The 12,949-nt window shown below is 44.1% G+C and overlaps 1 protein-coding gene across 1 annotated transcript in view; it reads right to left on the minus strand.

Annotated features, from left to right (window-relative positions):
* The window catches only part of lasp1 (LIM and SH3 protein 1), a 177,881-nt gene extending 165,689 nt beyond the window's left edge, over positions 1 to 12,192 (minus strand). Inside the window, exon 1 of the mRNA XM_078224150.1 lies at positions 11,896 to 12,192. Within this exon, the coding sequence (XP_078080276.1) occupies positions 11,896 to 11,964 (69 nt within the window). The 5' untranslated portion in view covers positions 11,965 to 12,192. The remainder of the gene's footprint in view (positions 1 to 11,895) is intronic.
* Between the last annotated feature and the right edge of the window lie 757 nt (positions 12,193 to 12,949).

Genomic DNA, 12,949 nt, shown 5'->3' on the forward strand with positions numbered 1-12,949 from the left:
CTTACTCCAATTCAGGGTCACGGGGAGTTGGAGCCTTTCCCGACAGACATTGGGCACGAGACAGGATGCACCCAGGATTGGACACTGGTCCATCACCGGGCACACACAAACAAACCGAGAAGCAATTTACCGTGGCCAATCTACCTAACCTGCACATCTTTGGACTGTGGGAGGAAACCAAGGCACCCGGAGGAAACCCACGCAGACACAGGGAGAACATGGAAACTTCACAGAGACGTTCACCCGAGGCCGGAATCGAACCCGGATTCCCTGGAGCCGTGAGGTAGCAGTGGTAACCACTGTGCCACCACAAATCAACTGGTCCTAATTTTATTAAAGCAGGCAGTTGGACATCAAGACTTGTTTCTGTAAATAATGTTTGCTAAGTATTGCTGACAAAAGAGTCATGTTGAACCTTTTCGTAATGCACTCATCAGGACACGTGACAAGAATACCTTGTATCAGAATACTTGGCAAGAGTATTGATGTACTTTGTATCAGGACGCTTGACAAGAATACTGATACAAGGTATATTAGTGTTCTTGCCAGGTGTCCTGATGAATGCAAAATGAAAAGCTTCTATTTGGCTGTTTCCTCAGCAATACTCGGGTTCTGAACCACCAAACAACTAAATATTTTCTGAATGAAAGTCATTGCAACGCAACCTTTGTCCATTTGTGGCAATACATGCATGCCAATGTCCCCATTATTGTATATTCACGATTAGATAATGCTTTTTCTCAAAAATAAATACATGCATCCTAAAACTGAGTAGGGGGAGTGCAAGATGGGATCATGTCACCTGCTCAAAACTCTCCACGCCAGCCATCAAGAAGGCAACTCCACTATAGGGAACAGAAAGAAGCCATTCAGCCCCTCGAGCCTGTTCCACCAGTAAATGGGATCATGGTCCAAGACGGAATAAAAATTGTTTCACATTTGCTCATGTATATTTGACATTTGGATTGAGGAAATAAGCCACAAAGGGGAAACAAACATGTTTTCTCGGCTGTCTGAGTCACTGTATGAATGCAGGTCGTTTCTTTAAATGAAGCAGCAATACAAGAAGAGGGTGTGCCAATGCAAACAATTGCCATGTACACCTGAGTGCAAGAATCCAGAGGGCCAACCGGTACCGAAATGCTAAAACACCATGTTAAAACACCAACTTCCCATTCAAAATCACAAAGTCACAAAGGCCTCAAGTTTTAAGTTTATTTATTAGTGTCACAAGTAGGCTTACATTAACACTGCAATGAAGTTACTGTGAAAAAACCCTAGTCGCCACACTCCAGCGTCTGTTCGGGTACACTGAGGGAGAATTTAGCATGGCCAATGCACCTAACCCGCACATCTTTGGACTGTGGGAGGCAACTGGAGCACCCAGAGGAAACCCACGCAGACACGGAGAGAACTTGCAGACTCCGCACAGACAATGACCTAAGCCAGGAATCGAACCCAGGTCCCTGGCGCTGTGAGGCAGCAGTGCTAACCACTGTGCCACTCCTACTGCTATTGCATTTCAAGATTACTGCAATATATATGGACAATTAAAGCTCTAAGAAGTGGGAGGGCCCTGTTGGGAGGTGCACAAACCAGAAACATCCTGCAGGATGGGGTTGTGCCACTTGTGGAGGGGAAGAAGAGTGACTGGAGCCAAAGTTGCCAGTAAATCTGAGACTGTGAGCAAAAGGACAATTGGCATTTATGCAACACATTACCAACACTCAGGACATCCCAAAAGTGCTTTTAGCCAATGAAGCGCTTTGGAAGTGGGAACCACAGTTGCAATGCCGGGAAAAGCAGCAACCAATTTGTGCATAGCAAGATCCCACAAAGGAACAGATATGCACATGTTCATTGAGGGACAAACATTTGCAAGGAACCAGAAGAAAACTCCTGCCCTTGAAATAGCACATGGAAACTTAACATTCACTGGCAGAGTGGGCTCGGATGCAATATCTCATCTTAAAGACGTAATTCCAACAATGCATGACTCCCTCAATACTGCACCAAGGTTTCAGCTTCTATTACATGTTCAGGCCTCTGGGGCTTGAACCCATAACTTTTCGAATTCAAAAGCAAGGGTGTAACCTACTGCCAGTGACTTCCACTCTTATGGAGTTTATGGTTTTCTTGGTGTGGTGCCTTCATGGCCACCGTATCTCAAGTTTATTTTCTGGAATGCGATTGGATACCAAATTGAAATTACCGAGTATGGTTTGGAATAATTCACCAAAAAAAGTACAGACTTAATTCTGATCATTTTCTTCCTCATTGGTTAACAATAGACACAAGAAATTTTATTTCACAGATTGTCATGTTTGAAAATCCCCAAAGATTTTAAATAAACACTAATCTGTTTATCCAGAGTATGCTGGTGGCAGTAAGTCAACTTCAGCAGAGAGGCATACATGTGACGAGCTTAGTAAGATTCACAGTACCTGTGCACAATTAAAATGTTGGAATAGTTATAGCCTTAAGAGTTGTGTTTCTGCTCTGACTCAGACTATCTCCAGTTAATCACACAGTCTGTGTATTCTCCTCCCCCACATTTCATTATCAAGTCAGACTGCCCCAATGATTCAATGAGTAGCTGATCCAACCACACACACAGCAGGAAAGCCTCAAATACAAATCGTGCTCAGGTGAGTTTGGTTTGCCAACTGCATTCCAAGAAGTTTCATTGCATGACTGCAAACCACCCCCACACTCCAGTCTTTGGTTGGCCCACACATTCATCCTCACAGGGCACCAATGTCTCATGCCAACTGGAAAGCAAACAGACTCTACCATTGATTCCTGACTTATCAAACAGTCTTACCCCCGCCACCACCCCACTATATATTTTTTGAATACTTGTGTTTATTAGTTCTAAGGAGGTAGGGGGGAATTTTCCTAACATGCCAATGCTCTTTGCTTGCAGCAATGTCTTGGAAGTTAATCTACAATTCAAAAAGACAGCAGGATAATCCTGGAGATTTGGCAACCCTAGTTCAGGTGGTAAGGAGCTAGCTGGACAACTAGAATCAATGGCCCTGCAATGGAAGGGGTGGGGAGGGGAAAGGGTGAGAAGAAAGTTATGGATCTTAATCATTATGTTGGAATAATTTCTGGAAGAGCACACACAAGATTCTTCTGGGTTGTGATACTTGCAACTTGTCTACACGCAGAGTCAAGAGTGGTTGTTTAGACTCAAGTTTAAAGTTTATTTATTAGTGTCACAAGTAGGTTTACATTAACACTGCAATGAGGTTACTGTGAAAATAGCCTAGTCACCACACTCCAGTGCCTGTTCAGGTACACCGAGGGAGAATTTAGCATGGCCAATACACCTAACCGGCACATCTTTCAGACTGCGAGGGGAAACCAGAGCACCCAAAGGAAACCCATGCAGACACGGGGACAATGTGCAGACTCCACGCAGACAGTGATCCAAGCCGGGAATCGAACCCAGGTCCCTGGCGCCATGAAGCAGCAGTGCTAACCACTAGGTACCCACAGGAGGGAAAGACAAGAAAATGGGCAATCATTTACTTTCTTTCAGCCCCCGCTCCCACCTGAATCCGACCTGTTGAAGGGTTGCTGTCACTCTATCAGGACTTCAAGATATTTATGAGAGATAGTTTCAGGACAAATTGCAGTCTTTGTCTTGCTAGATAGACACAATTATCTTTCACTTAGCTCTGCCCTGGTGATTAGGCTGTCTCGTCTCTTTCGTGGTTATTTCCCTTGGTGACAGAACCTTCAATTGCCTCGCCCTTGCTTGCTCAAATTCCTTCCAGAAACACCTCCGCACCTCTCCACCTTCAAAAACCCAATACCTATATTTTTGGCCAACTCAACCTCTCCCTCCTCTCTTCATCCACATTTGTTGCAATCAATACTTGTCACACAATCTCCAAATCTGTTCGCAGAACGCCCCAAGCTGTGAAACTCTTCACTTAATCTGCTCACTCTAAAACCCACAGTTATATTCACTTAATAGCAATTGTCATCCTTGACTCAGTGGCAATAATCTTACCTCTCAAGTCACCAGCCATCCCACTGAAATACCTTCAGCATTAACTTTAGGTCATTTACTTTATGCCTGGTTGTGGGATCTTGCTCTGCACAAATTGTTGCATTGTGGGGAAACAAGACAGCCAATGACTACACTTCAAAAGTAATTATTTAGTTCTGAGACATTTTGGGACATCCTGTTGCTATAGAAATGCTAGTTCTTTCTTTTCTCCTTTCAGTTTTCGTTGGTTCCCACACTTGGGCCATTCACCGGGGTAGATCAAATTTTCACACATGGACAGGAATCATATTACTGCCCAATCCTTTTGTGCTTCAGCTGAATTGAACATGCAAGCAAAGCAGTTTTGACAATAGGTCCACACCCAAAATATTAAGACATATTAATTGATCTGTATTTCCAGGGTCCTCAGTTCCTACCGCAACAGATAAACTTCAACTGCACTACCATCGCTTCAGGGAGGGGGGAGGGATTTTTGCATCTCAGCCAATCATTACAAAGTTCAACCAGTTGTGTTTGAGTAATCTAACTACCACTAGGTTGGAAGCACCCAGATAACCAGGATTCATCCCTGTCTGATTTAGCGCAAGCAAAGCACAATGCTGGAATAATTGCCACCGAGCTAATCAGCCCACTCCCCCAACCCTCCAATTTGTGCATGTCTTTTGGTTAATTACCATCCACACAAGCTCTGAATTGCAATTACAGCAGCATGTGGGTTTTTTGCAGCATATGGTGGGTCCTCACTCCACCAACTATCTGCCTGAGAACTGAGGGAACATCTTTCACCAGAATTGTATCAAATTTGCAGCAGAAAAAACACTTGAATTCCTGCAGCAACTTTCATGACCAGACGATATCCCAAAGGGCTTTACAGCCAATGAAGTACTTTTGAAACATTGTCACATAGGAAAGAGAGAGAGACTATTTGGGCAGAGAACAATCCCACAAACAGCATGGTAATCATTATCAGATCATCTGTTTTAACCATCTTGGTGAGGTTTAAATATTCTACAAATCTACTCAATTCAAAATGATCAGCAATTGGGCACACGTTTAAGAAACAGTCTAATTTGTTACATTTTACTTCACTGGTGACTGTTACCCATTTTCACTAGGGGTTTAAAGCCACAATATCGGCACCCTTCAATGACATTTTTACAGCTCAAGTGTCACAGAATGTTTCATATACAGTGACTTATTCGAAAACGTCAAATGCACAAATGAGGTAACTATTCCACTCATCAAGATGAATGGCCAATTAATTTGATCTTTGCGACGTTGGTTGAAGGAGGAATCACCTCCAGAATGAACAGCTACTCTTCAAAATAGACCTTGAAATCGTTAACATCCACATTAACAGGTCTAACATTGCATCAGCAATATGACACTCTCCTCAAAAGTGCACTAGTATGTCAACTAAGATCATAGACAACTCCGAGCATACTCCCAACTCCCCCACTCTTCTGAATGCTACCAACCAAGACTGGTTGGGCATTGAATCCGCAACCTTCTGACACAGAGGCAAGAGTGCCACCCACTGAGCATCGGCTGACACCCAGGAATGGGCATTTGAGCGGATGATTGGGGTGGGGGTGGGGGGGCTCTTATTACTTACATTCATTACTGCTGAAATCAGGAGGCTGTGAAGCTTCACTCAGGCTGTGTCTCCAAATCCTGCTCTTAACCTCACTGTTTACTACATTTTGCCACTCAGTCTATGTATCCAAATCCAGCTAGAGGTAGTAGCAGAGACGAGTACAATTTTGTCTTTTAAAAAGCGTTTAGATAGTTACTTGGGTAAGATGGGTATAGAGGGATATGGGCCAAACGCAGGAAATTGGGACTAGATTGGGGCTTTAAAAAAAAAGGGGCGGCATGGACAAGTTGGGCCAAAGAGGCTGTTTCCATGCTGTAAACTTCTATGACTCTATATGGCACAGTGGTTAGCACTGCTGCCTCACAGCTCTAAGGACCCGGGTTCAATTCGGCCTTGGGTGATTGTGTGGAGTTTGCACGTTCTCCCCGTGTCTGTGTGGGTTTCCTTCGGATGCTCCCATTTCCTCCCACAGTCCAAAGATGTACAGGTTAGGTGGATTGGCCATGTTAAATTGCCTCTTCGTGTCCTAAAATGTGTAGGTGAAATGGATTAGCCTGGTAAATGTGTGGGAATACAGAAATAGGGCATGGAAGAGGGCCTGGGTAAAGTACTCTGTCAGAGAGTTGGTGCAGACTCGACAGATCGAATGGCCTCTTCTTCATTGTAGGGATTCTATGATGCTTCAATGCAATATTGAGAGAATGTTTTGCTTTCATAAAATACATTGAACCATTGGAGGAGAGTAGGGAGTTCTCCAACGTCCTGGTCAATGAGACGGCGTGGCCATTACCTCATTGCTATTTGTGGGAGCTTGCTGTGCACAAATTGGCTGCTGCACCTCCTACATTACGACAGTGACTGCATTTCAGAAAGGACTCATTGGCTGTAGAGCACTTTGGAACATCCCGAGGTTGTCAAAAAGTATTTTTAATTGGAAGCCTCTTTCTTTATAAATCTTTTCCAGAAGGCATATTTCCATGAAAATTAGCTGACAAAATACGAACAGGTGACAGTGAAACCAATTTGGTGATGTCCCCGGGGACCAGCAGTATCTACAATAAAACAAATCACAGCTTGGAGAGACAAAGAACATGAAAGTAATCCCAGCAGTGTAAAGGTGAGACACCAGCATGGCCCAAGGAACAACCTGACTGGAATTGCTCCTTTCCTTGTGAGCTACAGTCACAAGATGGTATCGCAGAGCCTGTAATAACTGGAGCACATCAACTTTCAAACCAAGTCTCTCGGCACAGAATCAAAACCATTGTTTGATTCTCTGTTGCAATCTGATATCCACCAGCACCTACATGTTCACAACACGTTTCTGCCTGTTGTACAATAACATATCAGCCATAGATCAGTGATGGTGCTGAGTCAGTCAGTCACACTGTCAAACCCCACTCCAGGTCATGATTATGAAACCTAGACTGATCCATGAGTACAGTACCAAGGGAGCTGCACAACTGGAGGAGCCTTCTTTCAGGAGAAATGTCAAAGCAAAGTCCTATCAGCTCTCACAAGTGGTTGTAAAAGATTCCATGGCACTATTTGTCTGTGTGGAGTTTGCACATTCTCCCCGTGTCTGCGTGCGTTTCCTCCGGGTGCTCTGGTTTCCTCCCACAGTTCAAAGATTTGCGGGTTAGGTGGATTGGCCATGCTAAATTGCCCCTTAGTGTCAGGGGAACTAGCTAGGGTAAATACATGGGGCTACGAGGATAGGGCCTGAGTGGCATTGTGGTCAGTGCAGACTCGATGGGCCAAATGGCCTCCTTCTGCACTGTAAGATTCTATGATTCTATGACTATTTTGAACAGGAGAGGCAGTCTTCATGGTGTCCTGGCCAATATTTATACCGAAACCAGCATTAACACTGGCCATTATCACATTGCTGTTTGTGATCTTTCTGTACACAAATTGGGCCCCATGTTTCCCTGGCAAAGAACAGTGGAGAAACTTCAAAAAAGGCAATTAATTACTGTACCTGTGAAGTGCTTCAGGATGCCCAGAGGGCATGGAAGGTGCTATATAATGCAATTGTTTGTGCATTCCAACCCTCATGAATATTTCTTACTACTCAAGGTGCTATCTCACACCAGGATATGATTCCAAAGATTCCAATTCTCTAACTATCCATTCCAAGACAGCATCCATAACATACTAATGTTGATGGTGAATGGAGAGTTATTAAGATTTAGATGGAGTATCACAAACCAAGTCTCAATGTCATCCAATGCTCACATGTATTCTCACCTGGATAACCATCAGAAGAATGATGTCCAGCTGATTTTCCCCTTCCCTCCCCAATCAGAGGAACACCGAGACCAATTTCATTAACATGCCTCAGTTGAGTTCCACCAATTTAACACAGATGGGAGATCGGCACTATACATTCACTATCGCAATCAGATTTAAATCAAAGACAAAACTAGACGCGCCTTGGAAAACGCAGATAATCCCGGAAACTCCCAATGGTTCTGATCCACCCCAATGGAACGGCACTACAGTCGCTCCGAATATGTGGAGTGTGGCACATTGGCGACACAGTACATCATGGAAACAGTTTCCATAATCTCCATTCAACATGCTATGGTCATGAACTCAAACAAATTAACACCCCGTTTGCTGACAGAAAAACTAAGCATCCACTGTAACTACTCCCCAAAACTGGAAGCAACTTGGGGAACTCTACACACAGAAAAAAGTGAAAATCCAAAACTTGTTGTTACAGATTCAATAAGTGGTCGCCCCCTCTCTCCCAGATTGCAATCAATGTCTTTCAACTGATGTGAATTTTAACTCCTACAGTGTAATCACCCTGGAAAATGTCACCTTGTTGAATGAGGTGTAACTGTTTGGATAATGGTGTATTCATTTCATAATTACTGCTGAATACACACACTGGTCCTGAAAATCAAACCTTATATTTGTGGAAAATCAAATTTCCCAATTATGCGAAACAAATTCTCATTATTTTTAACGTTCGTTTCTATTAATAGTTTAGCTCGTGTGGTTAACACTGCTGCCTCACAGCGCCAGTGACCCGGGTTCAATTCCTGTCTGTGTGGAGCTTGCACATTCTCCCTGTGTCTGCGTGGGTTTCTTCCAGGTGCTCTGGTTTCCTCCCACACTCCAAAGATGTGGGGGGGGGTGGGGTTAGTGGGACAAATGTGTGGGGTTATGGGGATAGGGCGGGGGGTGGGCTTGGGTAAGATAGTCTGTTGGGAGAGTCGGTACAGACTCAATGGGCCGAATAGCCTCCTTCTGCACTGTAGGGATATGAAATCCAATCAATTTATTTCACTATCTGTGTCAGCTGTGACTCGGTCGGTAGCACCCTCGCCTCAGAGTCACAAGACCGAGTTCAAGTCTCAATCCTAAATGTGAGCACAACCTCATGTTTGACACCCCATTGCAGGGATTGTGCATTGTCAGAGGTGCTATTTTTTGGAGGGACATTAAGGCCAGTCTGCCCCTTTGGATGGACATAAAAGATCCCCTGGGACTTCCAAAGGATAGTGGAGATGTACCCCTGGTGTTCGGGCCAATATTTATCCCTCAATCAACATCACAGAAACATATTATCTGGTCATTACTACTTTGCTGTTCGTGGGAGGTCACAGTGTGAAAATTGGCCACTACATTTCAACAGGGACTACAAAAGTAAATAGTTAAAAGTTGGTTGCAAAGCATCTTTGAGATGTATGGTGATCAGAAAAGGTGCTACTTAAAGGCAAGTTTTTTTAACCTGAAAATTTAAGATAAAGTACTTTTAACTTCTTGGTTTGCTGTCTTTGAGAATACCTCAATGTGAATGGCTGTTACCTTGATTGCTACATCGCTGTTGTTCCATGCTTGGAGATTGCCTTTAACTTAATGTTCACTGCATCACTTACTCCAATTCAGAGTCACAGGGAGTTGGAGCCGATCCTGACATATACTGGGCACTCAACAGGATACACCCAGGATGGGCCATCAATCCATCACAGGGCACACACTCACACTGAGGGGCAATTTAGCATGGCCAAATCACCTAATCTGCACTTCTTTGGACTGTGGAAGGAAACCGGAGCACCCAGCAAAACAAAACACAGACACGGGGAGAACATGCAAACTCCACACAGACTGTCACCCAAGGCTGAAATCACAACACCTGGGACCTGGGTTTGATTCCTGGCTTGTGTCACTGTCTGTGTAGAATCTGTATGTTCTCCCCGTGTCTGCGAGGGTTTCCTCCAGGTGCTCCAATTTCCTCCCACAGTCCGAAAGACGTACTGGTTAGCTGCCAAAAGAGAAAATGCTGGAAAATCTCAGCAGGTCTGGCAGCATCCGTAGTAGATAAAAGAGCTGACGTTTCGAGTCCAGATGACCCTTTGTCAAAGGGTCATCTGGACTCGAAATGTCAGCTCTTTTCTCTCCTTACAGATGCTGCCAGACCTGCTGAGATTTTCCAGCGTTTTCTCTTTTGGTTTCAGATTCCAGCATTCACAGTAATTTGCTTTTAGCACTGGTTAGGTGCATTGGCCATGCTAAATTCTCCCTCAGTGTACCCAAACAGGCACCCGAGTTTGGTGACTAGGGGATTTTCATAGTAACTTCATGGCAGTGTTAATGTAAACTTTAAAACTGAAAAATTATTGTAAATGGAAGATTATCCACGGTGAATAAACGCAGTGAGATGCCAAGTTTATTATATTGTTGCATTCAGTGAGAACAGCTGTGGTTGTGGCACAATAGGCCAAATGATCTTTAAACATTTGGGGAGAAAGAATAAAAGGAAATTCAACTAAGGGACCAACTGCCCAGTTGTCTTCGCTGATCATAGAATTCCTACAGTGCAGAAGGAGGCAGTATCTCACCCAGGCCCACCCCCACCCTATCCCTGTAACCCCCTGTATTTACCCTGCCAATCTCCCTACATACCCAAGGAGCAATTTAGCATGGCCAATCCTCCTAAACTGCACATCTTTGGACCTTTGCTGGTTCATGTTCATTTATGTGTACCCATCCTCATGTAAAATACTGGAAATACTCAGCAAGTCAAGCCAATATCCGTGGACTGAGAAACGGAGTTAACAAAGTGTTTCCATCATTTTCTCTCAGATTTCCAGCATCCGCTGGATTTTACTTTTGCGACCGTCTCCATGGTTGGCCGGGCCAGTGACACTGTGCGGGTATGTACGCTTGCATGAGTGCTCCTGGTATCTCCCAAACTAAACCCAGCAACATCGACTTGGGGTGGGGGGGTGGGGTGGGGAGGGGGAATCGTAAAAATAATTTATTTCTTTAAAAAAATCAACCGTCTTTACAGCAGATTCAGTTTGTAGACTAGTCCAAGAACACAATTTAGTCTCTCAATCAACACTGCTTCCCCACCCTCCCTCTCCATGTTATGCATGAATAAACTGTGCAAGAATCGGATCACAAGGACACCATTCGAATCTTAATCTAGCCCAGTATAAACCTCGGGGGGGGGGGGGGGGCAGTTGAAAGCCCATTTCGTTTTGTTCTTAATCTCAGATTTTGTTTATATATCGCCTTTTGGGAACGGCTCAATCATTTCACTATTTGTTTTTGGCAGGAGCGGGTTGGGGGAGGGAGAGGGAGAGAGAAACCCACTGGTTAGCAGTAAGGTTTTGTTATCATGTTTCTCCAGTGATCCTCCAAAGCAAAGCATGTTTTGTAATGAAACAGATCCAGTTCTGAAGTGCAACAAATCGATCCACGCCCTTTTAAACTGCCTTATCTCCAAATAAAACACTCGGAACATTCTAAAACCTGGTCTGTATCGATTCTGCTTCTGGAGGTTTAAATCCAAGGCGAGACTAAATGATTTATTTCCAAAAACTGATAACTACGATTTTGAAACGGGGGGTGGGGAGAGAGGAAGAGATAGGGCAGACATCAAATTTAACATGAGCAATCGTCCAAACAGCGAACATGAAATAAGTTTAGATTTTTTTTTAAATCTTGACAAACGCGTCCCAAGACCTCCCAGATCTGGAGAAGTCTTTCTGTGCGAGTCTATTTGGAGAGAAAAAGAAATGTACATTCTGTGGTTGGGGAGAATGATATACTTCCGCCTCCTTGGCGCCTTCATCGGTGAATGTTACAAAATGTAGCAAATGCGAGGAGAAGAAACGGAAATTGATGCAAGCGTTTGCAACAGTGTAACTGACTGGGATACAATTCGCAACAGTGTAACTGACTGGGATACAGTGTAACTGATCAAAGAGAACCCCCCGAGTGCGCAAACATCGTGTCGATTCCAGCTCACCTTGTCCAGGCAGTTGACTTTTTCTGTCGGGTAGACAATCTTTTTACATCTGGCACAAGATGGATTCATTTTGGAAGCTTTTTTTTTCTCTTTCCCCCCCCCTTCGCTGTCGTCTCTTGGTCTCTAACTGCCCGCAAGTCGCTCTCTACAACCTCTTTGGACTATGTTCCACCCTTCTTGCTGCTTCTGTTAGAAGCTCTTCTCTCTCTCTGATGTGGCCAGGGAATAAACAGGAGGGGCCCCTGAGAACGCGCTCGGAGGAAATTACACATCCAGTAAGGGGCTGGATGTCAGCGCGCACGTTGATGCACGTTCAGAAAAGCAAACCAAAGAGAAGCAATTTGAAACCGGGTTCCTATCCAGCAGGGATGTGTGTAATCATTAATCCAAATTACAGCTTTACTATTCATCGAAAACAACCGAGTGCCAGTTTTGGCTGCTGGAGGAGGACTTTTTTTTGACTGAACTGGAGGCAGGATGTCCTGTGACGAGAATCCAAATAAGCCGTTAGAAATTTAGCAGATCATCAGTGATAAACCAACCAAATTCTGTTTAAACTTAAATAAGTTACATAGAGACTACAGCACATGTCCTAACTGTGTCAATAACGAACTTATGGAGCCGCGCTCCGAAAGTTTGTGATTCCAAATAAACCTGTTGAACTTTAACCTAGTGTTGTGAGACTTCTTACTGTGCCCACCCCAGTCCAACATCGGATTCTCCACATCGTGTTAATATTCCACACAAGTCGCCTTCCTCCCACTCATGTAGGCCAGGCCGGGTAAGGATGGCAGATTTCCCTTCCCTAAGAGGACATTAGCGAACCTGATGGGTTTTCCAACAATGGTCATCAGTAGATTCTTAATTCCAGATATTTTTTACTGAATTCAAATTCCACCATCTGCCCTTGCGGGATTCAAAGCCAGATCCCCGGAAGATCAGCTGAGTTTTTGGATTAATATGCTAGTGATAATACCACTAGACCATCGCCTCCCCAGTAAGAGAAATGCTATCAAAGTAATCAGTTCTGATGAAAGTTCACAGACCTGAAACA

The sequence above is a fragment of the Mustelus asterias genome, chromosome 11, assembly GCF_964213995.1.
Source record: "Mustelus asterias chromosome 11, sMusAst1.hap1.1, whole genome shotgun sequence".
Classification (NCBI taxonomy): domain Eukaryota; kingdom Metazoa; phylum Chordata; class Chondrichthyes; order Carcharhiniformes; family Triakidae; genus Mustelus; species Mustelus asterias.